The sequence below is a fragment of the Elephantulus edwardii genome, unplaced genomic scaffold, assembly GCF_000299155.1.
Source record: "Elephantulus edwardii isolate Elephantulus edwardi_28Jun2011 unplaced genomic scaffold, EleEdw1.0 scaffold00146, whole genome shotgun sequence".
Lineage (NCBI taxonomy): Eukaryota > Metazoa > Chordata > Mammalia > Macroscelidea > Macroscelididae > Elephantulus > Elephantulus edwardii.
In genome coordinates, this window is record NW_006399896.1 from 7,809,864 (window position 1) to 7,834,514 (window position 24,651).

Here is a 24,651-nt window from a genome sequence, read left to right on the forward strand (position 1 = left end):
GCAAATGAGTCAGACAGTATTCTCCTGTGATCCATAAGGTTGTCATTGGCTAATAAGTGGAGGTAAAAGCAGGTTTCAGAAACATTTTTAAATTTAAATTTATTATTAATTTCAGTAAAAATTTACAGAGACTGAATTTCCATTCATTCATTGTTGCATAAAAACATTTTTATTGGGGTTTTTTCTGTGCTATGGTAAGTTAAAGTTGGATCAGTCCGAGTTGACTGATATGGACCCCTTAAACAGAGATTGTTCATTTATTATTTCACTTTGAGAGGTTAAGTACACATCAGAGTCTATTTGGCTGGTTCACTGAACCATGAATTATGCGATGGTCTACACTGATCCACATTGAAGTACCAGATGTGCCTTGGTATGCTGTAGAAGAAGGCAGCCAAAGACTTAGGGAAACGTTAGAGTGCTCGGGATTATCAGGTTAGAGTGCTAGTAGCGTTGTGTTAGCTCCATGGAATGCCCAGAGCACACACAGGCTGTTTACCACAACAGTGAAGAGCGACTCTGTAAAGGAACTCCTGGTATCCTGAAAACCACCATGATTGCATTTTATTTAGGACAGCCTTGACAGTGGGGACCACCCTAACTGAATTGAGACACTTAACTACAGTGGGATTGGCTGAACTCTGTTGTACCAGGGACCAAATGTCTGCACTCAACTGAACAACACAAGGTGCACATGGCTGCCATCATGAACGGCAGTAATCTGAGCAACCTGGTTTGTGCAGAGTTTTGGCATCGGCTGCTTACTCACAGTGTTCCTAGGAGTGACACTAATGGAAAATCTACTAAGTATTGGTTTGAGCTCTGTAAAATAAACAATTCCATGTCAAGTTAATGGCAGTCTAACTTGAACTGCCAAAACAGACAGTTCCAGCAATTCAGTTAATTCCCAGATGTGAGCCAGCTTACTGACCCACAATCACTATGAATGGAGGGCAGGCCAGGTCCCCTTGAGAAAGACTCCAAGAACTGACAATTTTTTTTTCTACTGTTACATGTCCTCCCAGTGTTCCCCAGAGGGATTTATGGCCTTTCACAGGAGTGACTGTTCACTGGGGAAAAGGAAATAACCAGACGTTTAGAGGATTACGAGATCTTGGCTCTGAATTGACACTACTTCTCAGAGAATCTAAAATGTCACTGTGGCCCTCCATTCGGAGTAGGAGCACATGGAGGTCAGGTTACTGATGTTGTTTTAGCTCAAGTCCATCTCACAGCAAGTGCAGTGAGTCCCCAGACCAATCCTGTAGCGATTCCCCCAGTTCCAGAGTGCATGGCAGGGATTGACATGCTCAGCAACAGGAAGAACATTTACTGAATCTGTGCAATGTACAGTCAGGCTATTGTGGCAGGAAATGCAAAGTGAACACCACTAGAACTATGTCTACCCAGGAAAACTGTAACCCAAACCCAACACTGATGACTGGGGGAATCATAGAGGTCAGTGCCACCATGGAGGACTCGAAGGATGGGGTGGTGATCCCCACCACATCCTCATTCATTGCATCTCTTTGGCCTGTGCAGAAAACAGGGAGGTGACAAAGAATGATTATTGAGTATCATACACTTAACCAGGTGGTGACACCAATTGCAGCTGCTTTTCCAGATGTGATTTCATTGCTGGAGCAAATCAATCCAGCTCCTGAGACCTTGCATGCTGTGATTGGTCAGGCCAATGTCTTTCTCCCCACCTTGATTTCAGAGGACCATCAAAAACTGTTCACTTCCAGCTAACAAGGTCAACAATATACTTCCATCACCCTACCTGAGGGGTACTAAATTCTCTAGCACCAAGGCAGCATTTAGTCCACAGAGGCCTTGATTACCTTTTTCCTCTACAAGGTGTCACACTAGTCCACTAGTGATATTGTCCTGATTAGAAAAGACGCCGTAACATTGACTCTATACTTATTGGTAAGACATTGTCACGTTTGAAGGTGGGAAATATTCAGGCAGCTTCCACCTCAGTGGAAACGTCAGTGGTACAGGGCATGCCAAGATATTCCATCTAAAATGAGAAGTAAGTTATTGCTTCTGTTTATTCTCAGGACTAAAACTCAAAATCTCACCTTAGCTCATGCGGTTGACTCATGGCTGACTCTGCAGTGGGTACTTGGAGGCTGTAAATGGCACAGGAGAAGACTGCTCAGCTTTCTCCTGAGGAGCTGCTGGTGGATTTGAACCTCCAGCAAGGTGCCACTTTGGGGTTACTAAGACATCTCCCTGTGGACTATGTCACCTATGCTCCCCGCAAGACTAAAAATGAGGTACAATGCCTGGTGGGCTGCTTTGGATCATGGCAGCATCACCTCTCTCATTTAAGTGTGCTGCTATGGGTTAAAATCAAGTAAGTATGCATCAGGGTGGTATCCCATTTCCACACTATTTAATTTATCTAGGTATCATTCAAGAAGTTGGACTTTATGAAGAAGAATGTGGCATCAGGATTGGAGGAAGATTCCTCAGCAATCCATATTATGCAGATAGCACAACCTTACTTGCTGGAAGTCTGAAACACCTGAGGCATGTGCTACAGATCAAAGACTACAGATTTCGATATGGATTGCATCTCAACAGCAAGAAAACAAAAATCCTCCCCACTGGACCAATAGACAATATCATGATAGAGAAAAGATTGACACTGTCAACGATTTTCTCTTACTTGGGTCCATAATCAACACGCTTGGCACCAGCAGTAAAGAAATCAAAAGGCACGTTGCTTAGGGAAATCTGCTGTCAAGGACCTCTCCGTGGTGCTGAGGAGGAGTGATGTCCATTTAGGTGATGTCAGGTGCACGTGATTTAAACCATAATTGTGCTTTAGGCCATGTTCAGTTGGGCAATGAAGAATGACAGGAGAAATGACACCTTTGAGTTGTGATGTTGGGGAAGAGTGCTGAATATCCATCCCATGGACTGCTCCAAGAACACACTTGAGAAGCGTAGCCAGGGTGCTCCTTCAAGAAAAGAAAAATGCAGCTTCGTCTTACATGCTTTTTGCATATATGTTGGGATGGGTTAGTACTTGGAAAAGGATTTTATGCTTGAAAAGGTGAAGGGTCAGTGAGAGAAAAGATACTCAACAAGATAGATGGACACAGTGGTTGGAACGAGGTGGCCTTTTTAACAAATAGGCACAAGGCTCAGGTCCGGAGGTGGCGGGGATCACACACAGGTTCCCTCAGCCGGCCAACCCCCATGCCCGTGCACGCATCTTAAATACATCGATGTTACAGCAGCCAAAGTTTGTAATGAGGTTCTTTCTATGGACCCTCCTTCCAGAACTTTTGTTTTTGCTTCCAGTGTGAGTTGTCACCCTTGTACGCACTGATGTTTAGTCACTTGGTCATGATTTGTATTTTTCTTGGGCTTGTTTTAGTTTTCATTTCTAATACTCCCACTCACCTCTTTCTTTTAGCACTCCAGGAGTTGTTCAGTACCTCCAACACCACAGTTCAAAAAGCATCAATTCTTCTTCTGTCATCCTTACTTGTCTGAGTCTCAGATGCATAGCAAGTGATTGGAAAGACTATGGTCTGAATCATATGCACCTTACTCCACAAACCAACATCATTGCTTCTCAATAATTTGGAGAGGTTCTTGACTGCAGACTTTCCCAGTACAATACATCTCCTAACTTCCTGACTGCTGGGTATTAATTGTGGATCTACATAAGAGGAAGTTGGTCAGAGTTGTGATCTTTTCTCTGTTTATCATGGTGTTGCCTATCTGTCCAGTGGTAAGAGTCTTTGCTTTCTTGACATTGAGATGCAATCCATATTAAAGGCTGTATTCTTTGATCTTTTGCAACAAGTGTGTTAAGTCCTCCTCACTTTCAGGAAGCAAGGTTGTGTCATCTGCATAATATTGATGAGTCTTCCTCTGATCTTGATGTCACTCCCCTCATAGAGTCTAGCTTCTTGAATCATTTACTCAGCATAGAGATTGAACTGGTATGGAGAGAGAATATAACTCTGATATACTCGCTTTGTAATTTTAAACCATGTAGTATTCCCTTGCTCTGTTCTCATAACAGTCTCTTGGTCTATGTATTGGTTTCGCATTCCCATTCTTCTCAATGTTGGCCATAACTTGTTATGATCCACATAGTCAAATGCCTTTGCACAGTCAATGAAGCAAACTAGACATTCTTCTGGTATTCCTTACTTTCAGCCAGGACCCATCTGACATCAGCAATGATATCCCTGGTGCCATGGCCTCTTTTAAATCTTGCTTGTACTTCTGGTAGTTCTCTATGTTGTGTTCTAGCCATTTTTTTATTTTTTTCCTACTAGTTTATATACAAAATTCAAATGTTCTAGCCATTATTTAATGGTCTTCAGCAGCATTTTGCTTGCATGTGCTATTACTGATATTGTTCCACAGCTGACACATTCTGTTGGATCACCTTTCTTGGGAATAGGAAAAAAATATGGACCTCTTCCAATCCACTGGCCAGACAGCTATTCTCCAAATTTCCTGGCATAAACTGGTGAGAGCATCCAGGGGTACCTCTGTTAATGGAAAGAATCAACTGGTACCTCATCAGTTCCAAGACCTTAATTTTTCCCCTCCCCCCATTGCCTTCAGTGCAGCTTCAGCTTCCTCCTTCATTGCCATTGGCCCCTGCTCATATGGTACTTCCTGAAATTTTTCAGTGTCAGGCAATTCTTTTTGGTACAGTGACTGTGTATTCCCTCCATCTTCTTTTTATGCTTCCCGGATCATTAAACATATTGCTCACATCATCTTTCAATATTGTGTTCAGGGCTTAAATTTGTTTTTCAGTTCTCTCAGCTTGAGAAATGCAGAGTGAGTGCCTCCTTTTTTATTCTCCAATTTTAGCTCTCTGCACATTCCATTATGATAGTTGGCTATGTCTTCTCCTGCTGCCCTTTGAAATCTTCTGCTCAGCTCTTTTACTTCGGTATGTTTTCCCTTTGTTTTAGCTTCTTGAAAAACAAAGTCATTTGATATGTATGGCCAACAAACGAATAGACCTTGGAGACAGAGCAGGCACAGGGCTCCTTGGAGGCGAAGAGGATAAGGCTCTGCCTTACATACTTGTGCCATGTTGCTAGGAGAGGCATTCCTTGGAGAGAAGCACCATGCTTGGAAAGGCCAAGGGCCAGCAAAAGGAAAGGAAGACCCTCAACCATGTGGATTGACACAATGATTGCTGCAATGGGCCCTGGTGTGTCAGGAAGTGTGAGGATGTCACAGGACAGGACAGAGTTCAGACCTAATCTTTATAGGGTTGCTACGGGTCATACTCGACTCAATAGCATCTAACAGCAACAATACTGCTTTTTTTTTTTTCATTTTTAGGAACAACCTATCTCCTGCACGCCTAAGCCCACCCTTCCCAGGACCACCTGCTTCCAGGCCCTCCCTGTGCCCAGTGTGTCCATCCAGAATGGCTCCTGTCCACACATGGCTCCAGCCAGCTTCTCATAGTGCCCAACCCGTGCCTTCCCCTATGTCATACCCTTTCTCCGCCAGTTTCCCCCAATCCCAACCCAATCCCAACCTTGCCTGAGAGTGATTGACTCCCGTATTGTAGGGGAAGAAGCAGAAACTGAAATAGCATATTGTAAAAATAATAATTTTGAAACACACTGTCACTTTGAGAACATCAGGGACGGCTAGGGCAGGGTTCAGCTCTGCTGTTTATAGGGTCACTATGAGTCTTAGTTGATTCAACAGCACCAGACAACAACTGTCATGCAGATTAAATGACTTCAGGCTGCTGTGGAAGCGTCTTCACCAGTTGAGCCATGTGATCCGATAGATCCAGTCGTGCTTGAAGTGTCAGTGGCAGATAGAGATTCTGTTTGGAATCCTTACAGGTCTCTGTGGATGAATTACAGTGCTGATTCTTGGCATTTTGGTGCAAAGCACCATCATCCTCTACAGTTACTTATTCTCCTTTTGAGAAAGTTTTTTACTGGGCTTCAGGGATCTCTGGTGGCGGACTGGCAAGGTAGAGTGTGGCCAACCTGATGTCACCTGGTTTGAATCTACCAGCTGCTCTCAGGGAGAAATATGGGTAATCTCTTCTTGTGTGATTTACAGCCTCTGAAAACCACTGGAGATTCAGTTATGGGTCAGCTCTGACTTGTCACCACACAACTGGGCCTTTGTGGAGGCCGACTGGCTGACTGTGGCCCACCAGGTTACTGTTCAGCCGGAGCTGTCCGTTATGAACTAGGTGTTGACTGCCCCACAGTTATAAAGCTGGACGTGCACAGCAGCATTCTCTCCTTAAATGAAGTTATAGATATGGCTCCAGCAGGATCTGAAGACATAAGCAAGTTGCATGAGGAAGTGGTCCCAATGTCCCTGGTCTCCACTTTTGTCACACTATCTTTTGTTTTCCAGTTGGCATCGATGGCCTGACCTCATGCAGAGTTCCTTATGACTAGCTGACAAAGGAAAACACATGCCTCGTTAACATTTAGAGATGATTATCTGGGACACGTAGGTCCCACCTGAAAATGGACAGCAGCAGCATTCTAGCCCATTTCTGAGACCTCCTTGAAGGGCAGAAGTGAAGGGAAATCCTTCCGATGGGCAGAACTTAGATCAGTGGCTGGCCCTACATTGCACTCTTGCCGCCAACACATCTGGTGTCTACAATTGCCAAGAAGTCCTGAGCTTCTCTGTGGAGAATTGCCACTCTTGTTAGCTTTCTGTTCAAGCTTTGGTTTTCACATTCCCCAGGCTACTTAAGCAGTTACATATTAACATTTTCCTAAAGTCTGGTTAGCTGACACCTTCTTTATAGTTTCATTACATTTGTATCTTTAAGCTTTTTATATTTCTTTACTATCATTTTAGCGAAATTTTAAGGGGTAAATGAAAGCTAAAGGTGAATAACCTATGCAATGCTGAATTGGTAACAGTTTAACTCTTAGCTTCTAGTTATTTGTTCTCACCCCCAGAATATAATAAATGCTTTCTCTCCAAGTGTTTAACTTAGTTATACCTCCTTATTTAGCCATTACACCTTTACTATTTTTCTCACTAATAGCACCATCATAGCAGAAGACACAGCCTTGCTTGCTGTGAGGAGGACTTGAAATGCTTGCTGCAGAAGATCCTTCAGTATAAATTAAATCTCAACATCAAGACAAAAGTCCTCACCACTAGACTAGTAAGCACCATTATGATGGGGAAAAAAAAAACCTGAAATTCTCAATGACTTAATCTTAGTTAGATTGACAATCAACACACTTGGTACCAGAAGTTAGGAGAAAAGAAGGTGTATTCTGTTTGGGAAAATCGGCTGTCAGGGCCCTTTCCAAATTGTTGAGTAATGATGTCAGTTTGAAGGCTAAGGTGTGCCTGATTCAGGTCATAGTCTTTACAACTTGTTATGCATCTTGCCATGTAGAGCTAGACGATGAATAAGAATGACAGAAGAATTGATGCTTTTGAGCTGTAATGCTGGAGAAGAGAGCTGACTATCCCATGGACTGCCAAAAGAACAAACAGCTTTAGTTTGCTTGGCTCCACAATCAACACTCTCGGCACCAGTAGCCAGGAAATGAAAAGGCGCATTGCCATGGGAAAGTTTGCTGTTAGAGACCTCTCCAAAATACTGAAGAGCAATGGTGTCTCTCTGGAAACTAAGATGCGTCTGATACAGGTTCTGGTCTTTGCAATCACTTGTTATGCATCAGAGAGTTGGAGAATGACTAAGGAGGATAGAAGGAGAATTGATGCCTTTGAGCTGTGGTGCTGGAGAAGAGTATTGAGGATACCATGGACTGCTAGGAAAACAAACAGATTCATCCTCGAAAGGATTAAACCAGGTGGCTCCTTGGAGGCAAGGTTTCTGAGGCTCCATCTAACATACTTTGGACATGTTGTAAGGAGGTACCGGTCCTTGGAGAGGGACATCATACTTGGTAGGGTGGAGGCACAGTGCAGAAGGGGAAGGCCCTCTATGAGGTGGATTGATTCAGTGACTGGGGTAATTGGGATGGGTGTATCGGAGATGGTGCACAGGACAGAGCAGAGTTTAGGGCTGTTGTACATACGGTCGCTATGAGTCAACTCGACAGCACATAAAAACAACAATTATACCAAACACTATTTCTGTATCCATTAAGTTTTTTCCCCTCCTCCTTAATTATGTTTATGTGAAATTACACTGGTTTTTAAATGTTGAGCCAAACATATTTCGGAAATAAATCTAGTCATAGTAGATTGTGATACATCTACTTTTTTAATAAATCACTAGGTTCTATTTGTTAATATCTTGTTTATTGTATCTATGATTATGATAGATACTAGACTGTTGTTTTCATTTCTTGTCAGGCTATTGTCAGATTTTAGTATTAGCTTTTGGCAGCCCCAAAAGATAAGCAGGTATTATTATAACTTTAAACTATGCAAAAGTTAGTGTGAAACTGGTGGTATTCTTCCTTAAACGTTTGGGAAATTTTACTATTTAACTTATATGAGTTTTATGTTTTCTCTGTGTGAAGGTATCAATTTCTGGAAGAGATTGTTTACATTTTCTATTTCTTCTCGTGTTAGTCTTACTAAATTCTACCTCCTGGGACGTATCCACTTTATCATTTTTGTACTAATTTGGCATTATGTAGTGGCCAGAAGCTGCACTGCAATTCTGAAGGCACGCCATTCAAATCCACCAGCTGCTCTGTGGAAAAAGGATGGGCAATCTTCTCCCATGCAATTAACTGTCTCTGAAAATCTGCCAGAGGACCAGCTATGGGTTGGTTCTGACTAAACGGCATACAACAACAACAACAACATATATCTGAAAGTTCAACAACAAATAAGAGGTAAAAGAAGAGCCATGCCTTTAAATAGTGGTGTTGGAGAGTATTGAATATCCCATGGACTGTCAAAAGAACCAATGTGTCAAGGAAAAAAATGCAACTTTTGTTCTTGACGAATGAGACCTTCTAAAGATTAAATCTCTGTGCTCATCAAAACATTTTTCCCAACAGAGTGAAAAGAAACCCTAACAACTGGGAACAAGCATTTGGCAATACTATTTTGGACAAGGGTCTCATAACAAAATTATACAGAATCCTAAAGGACCTCAACAAGAAAAAGACTGATAATCCAATTACAGAATTAGCAAAAGACAAGGAAAGACTTTCAGGTGTTCAATAGACGCATGCAGAAATGCTCAAAAGCACTAAGAGGGATGCAATTCAAAACCACAATGAAATATCGTATCGCCCCAGTAGCAGTGGCAAAGTTTAGTAGGGCAGGAAGCAATAAATGTTTGAGAGTACGTGGAAAGATGGGAACTCTCATATACTGTTGGTGGGATTGTAAAATGGAGCAAGCACTCTGGAAGGCAGTTTGGCATTTTCTCAAAAAGCTGAACATAGAAACTCCTATGATCCAGCTATTCCACTACTAGGGATATACCCCAAGGAAATTAGAACCGAGACACAAACTGAGATTTGTACACCAATGTTCATAGCAGCATTATTCATCATCACAAGAACATGAAACAGCCCAAATGTCCATCCACAACCAAATGGATTGAGAAACTGGGGTACATTCATACAATGGAATACTATGCAGCATGAAGCAATGATTTTTGAAAAATACTACATAATTTGGGAGAGACTGGAGAGCATTAAGCTGAGTGATCTAATGCAGTCTCATAAGGACAAATACTGAATAAGAACATCATTGTAAAATTAGAAGGATGATAAGTAAAACATGTACAGGAACTCAAAGGGGGGAGGAGGGAGGAGTGAAAGAGTGAGAATAGGTAGGGGTGAAACCACGGGGTTGCACAGTTTGGGAGGTGGAGGGGAAAGCAAATGGGAAGGATCTGGGTGAAAAGACAGGGTAACAATGGGCAAGGTTCAATGGTGATTGACTTATAAAACATAATGTATGAGAATAATTGGATGCAACACAATGTGAATGAAGACTAGTGTGAAACACAATGTACATAAACTTTTTAAGCAAGCCCATTTTAAAAAAATGTAAAATAGAATGTATATGAATGATTGAATGAAACACAATGTAAATGAAAGATTGTATATAAAACACAATGTATATGAACAAAACATAATATAAAGGAAATATATTAAACCCAATAAGAATATTTTTTGAAACTCACAATAAAAAAAATGTGTAAAATAAAAAACAATTTTTTAAAAAGCAGGGAAAAAAGCAAGGATGGTGAAATTTCGCCTCACATATTTTCAACATGCTGTCAGAAGGGGCCAGGGAGGCAGTCTCTGAGAAAGATCTCACTGCTTTCTCCCAGATCTGTAATAAAGTGCTTATAAATATTACAAAAAGAAAAGAAGAGAAGGAAAGGAAAGGGAAAGGAAGAAAAAAGAAAAGAAAAGAAGTGGCCAGTGCTTGGAAAAAGACACGATGCTGGGGAAGGTGGAGAATCAAAGAAAGAGAAGACAACCCGCAATGGGATGGACTAACACAGTGACCATAATAATGGGCTTAGGAATGATTAAGAGCACGGGGATGGTGCAGGATTGCGCAAGTTCAGATCTGTTGTTCATTGGGTCGCTATAGGGTCATCATATTACCAAACTAGACTATAAACATGAAAACAAAGATTATACCCGTTTCACCAATTAATCTCTCTCAGAGGGTAACATGCTCGGCACATTCATACTTAAAATAAATGCACTTAACTTATTCAAAGAATAAATGGGATCTCTTCCTAATGAATTGTTTAAACTGTTTCATTACTGCCATTATTTAAAAGAGCAATCCTATTTTTGCCTGATACAGGTTTGAAAGAATTATAATGCCAAATCAATATGCTAAAGACATAGACAAAAGTGAAGATGGGTCTGGAGGTCCAGTCCTCGTTATTGGCAATGCTCAGCAATGCATTTAGCTAATAAAAGAGGTTGGAACACAGCAACACCGAGGGCAGTCCTAAGACGGAGCTAGACGTCAACACTGTAGATGACGCTACTGAAAATTCACATCTTAACAAGAACTGAAGTAAATGACTCATTTTTATCTGGATAGAAGCTATAATCACATGGTTCCCCCCCCCCAAATGCTTCAGTATTTGTATTTGAGTGATTTTATCCCCAGAGGTATTGTTAACTTTGTGTTTAATTTTTTTTTTTTTAGTGTGTGTACTGTCAAATCAGATCTGACGGGTACAGGAGGAAATTGCCCCTCCTTCTCCAGCAGAGCATCTGGTGGATTTGAACTAGTTGGCTTTATTCTAAAGGATGAACTGTCCCATCAGATCTAGTTCCCCAACATAAGGGGCTGAATTCAATACCTCTCATGAGCAGAACTACATCATCTAAGAGTATTGCGATTTCTCCCTTATGGAAGAAAGGTTGTTTGCTTTACACCAGTTTATTTCCCTAAAGGACTTCGATTACCCTGGACATAAGCACAGGGCCATCAAGAAATCCACAAAAGCCTCTGCATGTAGTCACTCATCTTTCAAAAGAGAATAGTTCTTGAGGAAGAAGGAGCAGCAGACAGGGAAGGAAGGAGGCAGAAGAGTGAGCAGCATCTCACGTTTCAATACACAGCTTAATGTGTGTCATTTTCACCAGGTGACAAAGCTGCTTCACATGAAGAAACACATTACTTAATCTGAAGTATTTTGTCAATAGGTTAGGTGAGCAAGTCATACTATCTAAAATTTAAAAAAAAACTTAATAGAAAGTCTTGTCAACAAGGTTAGAAATATAGAAATAACATTTTCAAGTAGACCGTTATACAAGTCCATTATGCAAATGAGTACCCCTTTAAAATAATCTACTCTGGGCCCCTATCTTTTGCTTTTCAAAGAAAGGAGCAAACTGGGGGAAGGAGGGTAAAGAAAAAAATGCAACAATGAGTGAATGAAAATCCAAAATATCTGTAAATGTTCATTAAAATTAATAAAATTTTAAAAATCATTTTGATGGGGGGAACTCCTTTAGCCTTTACTCTACAGCATCTATGCACTAAATCATCTTCTTCACCAAAAGAATGTGCAAACGTGGTGACTTGCTTTGTCCTTTTCCCTGAATCGCTATTTTAAGAATCTGGTATGTAAGTGTTTTCACATCTTCACTGCTTCCTCCACAATGCCAATAAAAAGTATAATACCGGGTGAAGCAGCTAGCATTCCCAGGGAGAGCTCTAGTTAGAACATTTCTTTCAGTAAGATTTTAGATAAGAAAATTTCCCAAAGTCCTTTTTAACTTTGTGAAAATTCCTAAAATGTAAGAATACCGTGACACAAATTTATGAAATATTATGTCATAAAAACCAAGCCAAACACCTGTCAATTCTGACGGTAAATCTTTCCAGGAGACTGCCCACATTTCTACCATGGAGCTGCTGAGGATTCCAACCACTGACCTTCCAGCGAGCAGGCTGACACACCACACACTTCTTCCAAGAGAGCACTGCTACCGTGGAGGTGCCTGTTAAGCCACAGTTTAAGCTGGTTTACAACAAATCGATGACTTTGATGCATCACTCTCCAGGTCCCAATATTTGGGCATCTATAATTCAAGTTCTTTGAATACCAAAGATTTGAGAGACAAGAGTTATGAAGTACCAGAAGTATGACCTGTAATATTTTAATTCTGCATTTTTAAGATAATTTTGCATTTTATTAGTTTATTTGCATTTGCAAAATTATTCCTCACAACGAACCTTCTAGAATGTACTGTCCTGTAGACTTTTCTGAGAAGTTAGAAATCATCTGACTTGCTGCTCAGTATGGTGTGCATTAAATCCATGTCACTATTAAACATTAGGAATGTGGCTAGTGTAACTAACCCCCCCCTTTATTTAAACTGCTACTTGTGGCTATTGGTTACTCTAGTTTACATCTTTAATTCTAGAACATAAATGAAAATAGATAGCCATTCTAATGTACACAAAAGGTCTATGACACCACGGTAAAATTAGAATCCCTGTATTCTGATTCTTTGCTGGTAGAGCGCTCAAATGCTTGCTTATAACCTAAAATATATGAACTTGTAGAGACCAGCCGAAAGCAGGAGCTACTGCTTGGCACCTGTCTGTACTCTCTGGGACATTCCAATACACATGAGAAAAATAGGCCCAATCTGTTAAGTGTTCTTCAAATATTAGCTTGATTGCAAGTGGCCATCCAAGGCACAGCAATTAGTATCTGTGTGCCCAGGGTATGGTACATTTAGCAACTGCCTTCATAAACTGCCTCCTTTGCTCGGCCAAAGAACTGGATGGTGCCCGGCTACCATTACTGAGTATTTTGATCAACTATTTTTGGGAGGTTTGGGGGGAGAGATTCTAGTTGAGAATGCAAAATTTCAATACTAAAGGGCCTCTGAACTCTTGACATTAAGGAGACTAGATCAAGACCTATCATCTATTGCCCAGACATAATCTTTAAAAGTTTTTAAAAATCAGGTCAGGTAGACAGAGTCGGCAGGGAAGCTGGTCAGGAAGTTGACAAGACAGAAGAATATGAAGTGGAAATAGAAAGAAATGGGGGCCACAAATGGAGTTTTGACTGAGCAGTTGATAATTAACCTACCAATGTGAGCTTGCCTATTTCTGTCTAATCATGTCCATTACCCACCAAAAATTAGGTAATCATAGTTGAAGTATGTGTCTGCTATTTGCAAAGAAGTTGGTTGTATTTTTTAAAAAAGTATTTCACAAGAATGGTTGTAAACAAATCTACGTATCCAGTTACACCTTTGAATAAAAAAAGCTCCTTGTATTGTAAAAAAAAATTTTTAAAAAAATCAATCCAGAAGCCTTAAAACCAGTTCATCCATAGTTAAAAAAAACCTACCTTACGCAGTTATATAATCACTGTGACATCAACAATTAAAGATTAGGGAGGAAAAACAGGAGGGCAGTGAATTTGTTAATGGAGAGGTCAACTCAGAAAAGGAGAGAGAGAAAGGTTCCACCACCCAGTGTCAGGAGTTACATACAGAAAATGGCTGGATTGTTTCGCTGGGTCAGGTCACAAGAACATTTGCAGTCTGAAAAGATGATCACAGTATTTATTCTTCGTATAGTACTGAACATGCCAGAATATGCTTTACTTAAATTGATCCTATGATCATTTAAAATGATCAGTGATAGTTCTTATCTTCTGTCCTTGGCTTGTTTTGCTGCATCATTAAATATCACTAAAACTTCTGGCATTCAATCATACTGGGCCTGTTACCTCATTCACAAAATACCAAGACTAAAGGTAATGGTTCCTACAGGTCCTTTTCTATCTTTACTGATCTCTGAGTCTTGTTTTTATCTGTGCACATAAGATTGCTCAAATAACCTCTAGGATACCCAGAAGTGAAAGGAGGCCTTGAATCCTCTACTGAATTTTCATCAGTCATTCCAATATGACCTTACAGTGGTTTTTATTTACACCTCTGCAAAGGTCTTATTAGCCTCAAAAGCATCATTTGTCATTCTGCTGGCATTACAGATTCCAAGGTACAAATGTAATTATGGATTCCAAATTTCAGTGTTACATGAAGTGAGTTTCAGAACTACCCGAAAGATTAATCACAAGCAGTAATTACAGTCTTTACAAAAATCTGCAAGGAAGTAAAATAGTGGGAGGTAGTTATCAATTAAAAAATTTTTTTAAACAAAACCAACTTTGTTAAATTCATACTGTTGTGGTTTGTTGTACAGTTCTCCGGTTCCACACGTACTCTGTTTACAAGAGCACCAAGAAATTTAGTTTTTGGAAGGTTTGTGGTGGTGTTGGATTTTTTTTTTTTTATTTCACCTCTGTGGGAGAAGGGAAGCAATGCAGGAAATGAAAGAGTTCATTTAAGTGCCATATTCACATAAGGCTAATTTGTAAACGCTCAATCCATCTGAATACACTTATAGCCACTGCTGGGCCACAAAACTTCAGTTGAGAAGACTAATTGAGATTCCTCAGGAGAACTCACTTGTCTTTAGAAGTTACGGAGTGTCTCATTAGGCATTCCATACCTTCCCCTTCTCTAGAATACCAAGTCTGACTGCTTGGCCTGTGTTTACAGCTCGTGCATTTCCAACAGATTCTAATACACGGTTACTGTGAGACTGCTGGTTTGGTTTTGTCCCTTTTCTTCTGGTCTCTAGCACAGCATTTAATAGAACTGTATTATTGATATTAGAATCCTATTTCTAAAAAAGCAAAAACAAAAACCGATCCCCTACCTCCAAGTTTGTGACAGAGACTGAAGTCTGTATTAAACCCCTTTTCTGTTTTTGTGCTAGAAAAGTGCTTTCTATAAAATACAATCACTAGTGTTGATTGCTAGAATTTAAAAACAGCAAACTCTATAAAATCTTATTTTCTACCCTTTTCCAATTCTCTTTGTAGATGCAATATTAGAACATTTGACTTGTACTTGAACACTGAGAGCATAACACTCTATTTGACCCTTTTATTCTCTCCCTTTGATAAAATGGCATGCTGTTGACTTAGCTGTGAATTTTTTTTAAAAAAAAATTATAAATATGTCAAAGATGCTTGACAAATTAGTGTCATGTGAAACCATATGTTTACTTTAAATCTCTAATTAGAAGCCCACAAGCTGGAAAAAATACTCTTGACACAATTATTAAAGAATTTTTTTCCTTTTGCTATTATTATACCTATAATATTATAGGCTTGCAAAAAATCATGGATGATATAGAAATAGTACCAAGGTCTCCAAGTATTTGTCATTGCTATCACTGATAAGTTTTCACTAGCATATAAGCAACGGCATATGCACCTACAGACATCTATTTGTGTGTGTGTGTGTGTGTGTGTACACAAATACATGCACACCAACACAATGTGCCCAAGCCCATAGCTTGCCTCAGTTATTCTATTTATGCTCTTCACAAAACAAAAAACAATTTTAGATTTATCTATAAGATAAACTTTTTCAAACCTATTCCATATTTCATTTTCTATATGATTTTAAAAAATAAAATGTCTTCCTGTTTTAAAATTTAAATGAGTTTTTTTCTTTTCTAATTGGAACGTGATAATGTATTTAAATATAGCTTTCCCCCACCCCTTTCTCATTTTTTCCCTACCTTTTTTCTTTATATTTTGTAGCAAGGCCTACTAGGTAAATGAAATTACACTGACAGTTTTGTTTAGACTTTAATATATTTTCTACTAAAAATCAAGCTCTTGAGACAGAAAATATTACTAGTTTTGTTATTATAAAAACAAGTGGCAATTTTAATTCACAAATAATGAAAACACAAGACATTGATCACGTTGTACGTACAGTATTACAATAAACTGATTAGCTGGAGACTAACAAAACATTTAAGACTTCACATACACACATATGTATATACTCTGAAACAAGAAACACAGGACACTTTTAATCTTTGATATTTTCATGATTGCCAAGAGAAAGAACATCACTGATTGAGTCTAATTGTTTTCCTGGTATGCAACCACTATATACTCCAGTTCTAATGCATTTTGTATTATTAAGGACACCTTTAGAGGCAAAAATAAACATTTTGTCTTGAGCAGTCTTCTCCATCCCACACAAAGTGCTTTCCTACAACTACACAGACTTCATTTGTTTACCAATTTTAACAAGATCACAATAGTAAACACAATTATTTTACCACAAAATTTAGATAAGAGATTTTTAAACAGATCACACAAAAAATTTTTTTTTTTCAAGGAAGGCAATCTTAATATTATAAATACAATCCTAATAAGAAGAGTTTGGGCCACAAACCAATCACTCCCAAATATTGATGAAGAAATTAAAATGAGTGAGGGTGGAAGAGGATGATGACACAGCAGGCATAAGAAAGGTGTGAAGGAAAATATTATATTTACCACAGGAAATATTGGGTTCAACTTTTTTAAAACGAGGTATAAGAATATGCAGTAGATTAAAAAACAAACAAAAATGCACATTTCCAATGGAAAAATCTCTAAGCCTCTTATAGTTTTCTTTATTCAGATTAGACATTTCATATACAGCAGTTAATCTAGAAAAATACATTTAAAAAAATCTGCAACCAACCATGCTCCCTGTAACAAAACTTTCCAAACCCTGTTTTAATTATACAAATCAATCTACATTAGTAATGTAAAAAGAAATTCTCAAATTTAGCAATGTCACTTTTCCATCCAACAGCCATCTAATTTATGTATGGGTTTTCAACTATGCATACTACAGAGTTAGGATTTTGTAATTATTTTTTTCTAATGTATTCTGTACATATTAAATAATCTAAAAGTTTCCTCTTGTAGTGCATTTACCATTTAGCAAGTCTATTCAGTATTTTTCCAGTACCATTTGCATTACAGTGATTTGCCTGTAAATGTAATTAAACCTAAAAGTGCACTCAGTTACCTTTCCCAAATAATGGGAAACTGGAGGAAACCTAATATTCACAGAAAAGATCAGCTACACCAATACCGATACCATGATTAGAAATGTAGAGTTAGAATGTACTCAGACTATACAACAACATAATATACATAAGCTACAGGGCATTAAAATTTTAGCATATATTTACAACAAATAATGTCTATTTCCACAGGGTCATATCAAGAACTCAGTATGGCACTAGATATAATGAGAATTGTTAGCTACAATTCAGTGTAGCACATATAACCTAAAATTACCCTGAAATGACTTACGCTAAATAAAATTTCCAGTATGTCACAGTGTTCAATGTAGTATTTATTAGTGTGCTGCCCATACAAGCAAAGATACCCAGAAAAGAGGCTGTGTAACACAGTGAAGTCCCTTCATCAAGGGATTCTATCTGGGTTATGATGAACTTTAGCATTTACAAATGCCACTGCATGCAAAAACCCTGAAGAAGAAATACACAGGTTTCAGAACGGATATACTTCATTTTGTTTAAAATGCCCGAGTATTTTCAAAATAACTGATACTATTTATATATCAGGTGATGAGCCTACATGTAATGAAGCTACAAGGCATAAAAAAAGATTTTATATTATCCAGTTTTAGGAAAGGAAAAAAAAACCAACCAGCTGTTTTTTTTTTCATCAAATTATCCAGTGTATATATGCCTGGTTAGAATTGCAAGTTTTGATTTTTACTAAAATTCAAGAGTACGAAATGCACACATTCAGGAGAAAAGTAACCCCAAATTATACACAATTTTATCAACTTGCAACAAAGCAGCAAATATGAGGGCCTAACACATCTTGATGGCTACCCCTCCCTTCTGATCCCTCAAAAAAGTGCAAAACCAGAGTCACTACTTGGTCCAAAATGAAAATACATCATCTATGAAGATTTGAAATCTGACGGAATCCAGCTTCTTCTGTTCCACAGGTTTCAGTAAGACTCAGCGTCCGAAGATGGAGTTTAATTCCAGAAGAATTAATTCTACAATCTGATTTTGGTACACAGTATGAACTGCTATGTTACCAGTCTCTTTCTCTGGCTTTAACAGAGTGGGACCAAAAACAATTGCTATACTCTGATAGGTCATTCGATTTTTTTCTCCATTTTCTATAACTCTAAGGGGGAAAAAAAAGTTGTTAAAAGAGAAAATATAAAACAGAGCGGGAACATTCTTCAGATGTACCAACAGTTATTTATCTAACAGTATGCATTCTGAAAAGAGAAATAGTGCTCACTTTTCTTAGGAGACACAAGCAGGATTTAGTAACAATGCCATGTGATGCCTTCTTTACGGCATTTACACATGCTGTTGCCGGCGCATTTGACCTCATGTACAGGAATGACCTGTTGTGATCCATGAGGTTTTTGTTGGCTCAATTTTCAGAAACAACATTAATCCTTTCTTCCTAGTCTTTCTTAGTCTGAAAGCTCTTCTGAAATAGCCTGCTCAGCCCCACATTTTGCTGGCATTAGGTGTTACTGAATAGTTTCATACCAATCCAATCTCGTGCTATACTTATCACTAATTTCATTGAGTCCATTGTTCATATCACTGTGTTAATCCATTTTGTTAAGGGTCTTCCTTTCTTTCAAACCTCCACCATTCCCAGTATGATGTCGTCTTCTAATAACTAGCCCCTTTCTATCAAAATGATCTAAGTATGTGAGATGAATTTTCCCCACCTCTGCCTCTAAAGAGCACCCTGGCTGCACGTTCTCACAGACATATTTGTTTGTTCTTTTGACAGTCCATGGCATATTCGGCACCAGAGCAACTATATACTGCTCCTGAATAGTGGCAATGCTTCAGATACACGGGCTAGAAATCAAACCCAGTTCTTCTGCACAGAAGCTGACAACTCCACCATTGAAACATTAATGTCCTTTTACTTGACAATAAACTTTGAATGTGTGATATTATCACTTAGTTTCAAAAATGTATACAGATGTAAAAATGCGTTATAATTCTAGTATACTTCAATTAGTTGTTGGAGAAAACATCTCGTTAGAACAGAGACACTAAAATTTTTGCTCTACTCAATTTATTTCCTTAAAAATCTTTCTCGCTGGGATACCTAGAATATTCTAGTGCTTTCTCTATCAAGCCACTGGAGGGTCAGAGATAGACATCCTGCCTTCTATCTTTAGTTGATGTATGGCTGCTATATGCTGTCAAGTGGGATTTTATTCACACATTTCACTAATGTCTATTTTAGGGTAACTACTTTATCACATTTAGTAACTAAATTTGCCTCTGTATTAACAGACTTCCAACATTTTTTTTTTCTTAAATTACATACTTGTGGTTGCTGTGATGCTAAACACTGTGACACTGATGTCTCAAACGTGATAAAGGTTATCCATAGTGGACAGTGTTTGGTGGAGCTCCCAGATTAAAACAGGCTTGGAAGCAGGACTGACATCCACTTCCAAAATAACTTGCCTTCGGAAGGAAACTATGAACTTAGAGAAACAATGAAAGTTATACAAGTGTTCAGGTCTTGCATTCATAGGGTCACTATGAGTCATCTATGACTCAATGGCACTTAACAACAACAACAACTCTGTATTGGACATTATAATTTCTAATGCATTATAATATCTAATGCTGGAGAAGAATGTTGAGGGTACCATGGACTGCTAGGAAAACAAACAGATTCATCCTGGAAAGGGTTAAACCAGGCAGCTCCTTGGAGGCAAGGATTCTGAGGCTTCGTCTAACAGACTTTGGACATGTTGTAAGGAGAGACCGGTCCTTAGAGAAGGACGTCATGTTTGGGAGGGTAGAGGGACGGTGCAGGAGAGGAAGGCCCTCTATGAGGTGGATTGATTCAGTGACTGGGGTCATTGGGATGGGTGTATTGGAGATGGTGCGATTGGCACAGGACAGAGCGGAGTTTAGGCCTGTTGCACACAGGGTTGCTATGAGCAAGCAACTCGAAGGCACATAACAACAACAAGAAGAATGCATTCTTCATATCAAACTATTTTATCCAGAAAGAACAGAAAGAAGGTCAAAGTCACTAGCTAGTTGTTACTAAGCCTGGCGGAGCTCTGATAGTGGGTCTCGTCTGATTGTCCTTGACTTCAAATGTTGCTTGTATTTCACATTTAAGTTTGTTGTGTTTTGTTTTGTTTACCTTTTGAGATGTCTAAAAAGGATCTGCATAGTATCCTGATTTGGTTTTGGCAATTGTTTGATTAAGTCCTTAACAGCAGCAACTCGCTGTCTTGGTTCTTGTTCTGAAAAAGAGCGAAAAGATTTTGCAGTACGTTCTTAAGAAATGGAAAGCAATGGCAGTTGGAAGCAGAAATTTGGTAATATACAGTGACATCTGGTGGTCACATTTTAAATTTCTGGAGCAAAGCAATCCTTTGGAAAAAACTTTTAAAATAACAAAGATCAAATATAATGTGTTGGCTTAATCTCTGCAGAGGATATTTGGGGGAAATTGAGTCAATTACATACTTACTAATTGCATTAACAAAATCATTAAAATGATTAAATGTAAAGAGAGGTTCTGGTAATTCTCGAAAAAACATTTTGAGTGCTCCAGTAATGACATGAATATCTTCCCATTTACTATCATTCAAGTCTAACTTCTCATCTGTAAAACAGAATAGAAACAGGAAATTTTTTAAAAAACAACATTAAATAAATTTGTACAGCTTTGAGTAATTATTCTGAATGTAACAATAGGAAATATAATCTTACCATGATTGACTGCAAATCTTAGTTTCTGTATCACTGCAAGGTTTCCACTTACTCTGTAAATTCCATCAATATCCAATCCTAAGGGACCAATAATGAAAGAATATTTTTATGTCTGAATATCTGTCTTTTTCAAAGATGTTTTTGTATGCTTTGGAATTCTTATTCATGAGCATTAGCCTAAAATCAACTGGGTAATTCTGAGTTCTTTACAGATGCTTTGCCAGGGGAGATGGGTGAAGATTCACTGGGAATGCTCTTTAATAAATAGCAATAATCTGTCTTATTTATAATGCTGACTATTATCTGTTCAAGGCAATACATTAAACTTCAAATACCTGTAATAGTAACTTAAACTTCTGCCAACATTTTGAAAGCTCAAAACGTAAATAAAGCCACAGATAAAATGAGCCTGCCCTTTTTTTTGCACCCCATTTGATAATGTAAATGCAGTATTAAAGCATTCTCTTGAAAGTATATGATACATTGTCATAATAAATTCAAAACAAGCCAGCGAGTAAACTAGTGGTTTGACAAAATAATCAGTAATTTGATGGAGAGTTTCTTTCAGATGTGAAACAGCATTAGCTGACACCCACACAACTGAGACTTAACTAACTCAGACATCCAAATGGTCTATTCCTTTAACTTCAAATTAAAGGTAAGAAGATGAGGGTTCTTACTATCAGGCTGATTAAGAAGAGTCAATGAGACAAAAGACCTGTGACTAGCAGAAATTACAAGTTAAATTGAACTATTTTAATTATACTGATGTTTTTGATGATATACAGATATAAGTTAATGTGCTATAGTCAATAAACTTTTAATTTATATAATAAAAATAATACAAATAACATAACTGCTAAAATCAACCAAAATAGAAATAAGCTTCAATTTTATAGGGATTTCTATTGAAAGGATCTATTTCTATACTCTGTAGTTGATTTAACCATTTTAAAACATCATCTTATTTTTGTTATAAATGAACTTTTCAATAGTAAGTAAACACATACAATCACTGCCAATTCATTTCTTACTCAACTCAGTTTTGCAATGACCACCCTCTTTATTTCAAGTCAATGCCAACTACTAATGGCTTCAAAGTACACCATACACTTAATCAGCTATCTCTAGTACTAAATATTTGGTAGGTGTCTGCAACCATTGTAATTTGAAACAGGTGCAAACATGTACATTCTGCAAACAAGATGCTTGTATCATAACACCGACCTCATGACTACATGGAACTTGTAGCTACATCATTCTAAATCATGAACATTCTAGGGATTTTTACAGGGAAAAAAAATCTTACCATGTTCTTCAACATGTTCGATGCATAACTTCACAAATTTTGGGACGGTGCCATTCTCTCTGTGACATAGATTAGTCAGATTGGCTCCAAATACCTGATCTGGAAGAGATTTCATTTTAAAAATAAACTACCTTCCCAAAACTTGGTTCACAAATTGATTACCTAGTGCAAGTACCTAACCATGACTGACTTAGTGCGATCTGCATTCTGTCCCCTGCTTATATTCCACTTCACACAATTCTTTTTTTTTTATCCCCACTAAGCTCTGTTAAAACCCTCATTCTTGCATTTGAGTCTTTATATTGTCTATCTTTTGCACAGAACACTCCTCACTACCACTGGTCTCAGGTAATATGTGATTAGGAAAACCTTCTGACAAGTAAAAAATAACCCGATACTAGTCACATTCCATTTTCCTATCATCTTAGATTCTTCATAGTGATCATAACTATTTTAAATTATCTTGTCTGGAGAGCTCTGGAGCCTAGTGGTAAGAATCTGCAATGCAATCTCAGCTGCTCTGCAGGAGAAGAATGGGCAACCCCTTCTCAAGCTGCCTCTGAAAACCTGCTGGAGCAACGGCAAAAAGTAAGTCATTTCTAAAACAGTATTCAATATGCTTGGGATTATGATTCTCAAAAACTTCCTAACTGTCATCAAGTCAGAACCAATACATAACTGACCCTCCAGGCTGTAAACTGCACGGAGGAGATGGCCTATCTTTCTGTCAGAGTTGCTGGTGCAGTCAAATTGCCAGAGGCTCAGCCTCTGGGTTAGCCGTGTAATGTGCTGGAGACTAAGCCACCAGAGCTCCCGAGGATCACCACTGTTATTATTATTTATTGTCAAGGTGGAACCAACTCATAGCTGATCCTCCAGCAGGTTTTCTGAGACTGTAAATCACATGGGGTGAGGAGGAGACTACCCCATCTTCCTCCCACGGAGCAGCTGGTGGACTTCAAACACATGCCTCTGAGTTGGCAGCAGCACTTCTCCTTAAGACTGAGCCACCAGAGCTCCCTCTTCTGACACTTCTTTTTTTGGAATGAAACTCTTCTTTCTCACAATTTCTAACAATCACATCAGAGTAACTACTCTGATACAGGTTTTCTAAGAACTTAGTTTGGTATTTAGGTATATTTAGTGCTTCAGGTAAAATATTTTAGGCACATAAAAAGTCAATTTTAATTACCATAATTGAAAATGTTCTGAATAAAGAGCAAGAACACTTTTACAGATTGGAAATTTTTCCATTTTTAACTTATAATGCCTTTATTCGGATTTGGGCCAAAGTTCATATCTCTCACCTACCTTTAATATAGCCTTTTTCACGAACAGCTTGCAAAGTAGGGCGTCGTGTAAGAAACTTTTTTAAGTTTTTCTTGGTTTTTTTCTGTTCCGAAGAATCTATGCTATATACTTTCATGGCTTAAGGTGGAAAAATAGATATTAAGGACTTGATAAAATAAGTATTTCTCAGTAAAAAATTGTTTTCACTACAAACTCAAAGCATATCAATCTTGTATGTAAAACTCACAGTATAATTTCATCCCAACTTTGAGAGTAAAATGTAAAGAATCAAATGGATATAGACCTAATTTCAAAGTTATGAAAAAATCCTTATTTTCATCACTAACAACTGACTCAATAAACCTCATAACATGTACTGACACATTACTAAATTATGCTAATTTATATTAACTGCTTTACAACTGATGTTACTTATGTTCTCTAACTCAGTTTTAGAAGGTCAAATCACTGAAATATACCCATAAGAAAAACATAAAATCCCTATACTGAATAAGAAAAAAGATAATATACAATAAGAGGTGGCCCACACACACAATCTTTATTGAACAAAATATCTGGTTTTAGGATAATAATCATAATTATCTGTACTTTAAGTCTAACAATTAAATGTAAGCCAAGAATGAGACATTTTACAGAATGTCTTAATTGAACAGATTTTTTATCAGAAAGATCACTTCTAGTACTGAATTTATACTTTTATTATAACAACAAAATTGCAAAAAGTAAATTTCTTGGAAATAATTATCATTGGGGAGAGTTCAGAGTATCAACAGTGTATTAAATCAAATTTTCATATGCTTACATTGCTACATGGTGACCAGGTCAGCAACAGGCTGAAGTTATGTGACAGAATATTTTCTAGTCATTTATTAATTTTAACGCTAAAAATTAATGTGGAGTGTTAGAAAAGGTTAATCAAA

At 38.1% G+C, this 24,651-nt stretch overlaps 1 protein-coding gene across 5 annotated transcripts in view; it reads right to left on the reverse strand.

The window, feature by feature from the left end:
* Positions 1–16,920: 16,920 nt before the first annotated feature.
* The window catches only part of ARHGAP12 (Rho GTPase activating protein 12), a 144,231-nt gene continuing 136,500 nt past the window's right edge, over positions 16,921–24,651 (reverse strand). For all 5 annotated transcript variants that reach the window (XM_006894581.1, XM_006894580.1, XM_006894579.1 and 2 more), the window contains 6 exons: positions 23,732–23,848; positions 22,421–22,519; positions 21,112–21,189; positions 20,870–21,004; positions 20,537–20,639; positions 16,921–18,511 (listed from right to left, as the gene is read on the reverse strand). In XM_006894581.1, the coding sequence (XP_006894643.1) occupies positions 18,337–18,511; positions 20,537–20,639; positions 20,870–21,004; positions 21,112–21,189; positions 22,421–22,519; positions 23,732–23,848 (707 nt within the window). In that variant the 3' untranslated portion in view covers positions 16,921–18,336. The remainder of the gene's footprint in view (positions 18,512–20,536; positions 20,640–20,869; positions 21,005–21,111; positions 21,190–22,420; positions 22,520–23,731; positions 23,849–24,651) is intronic.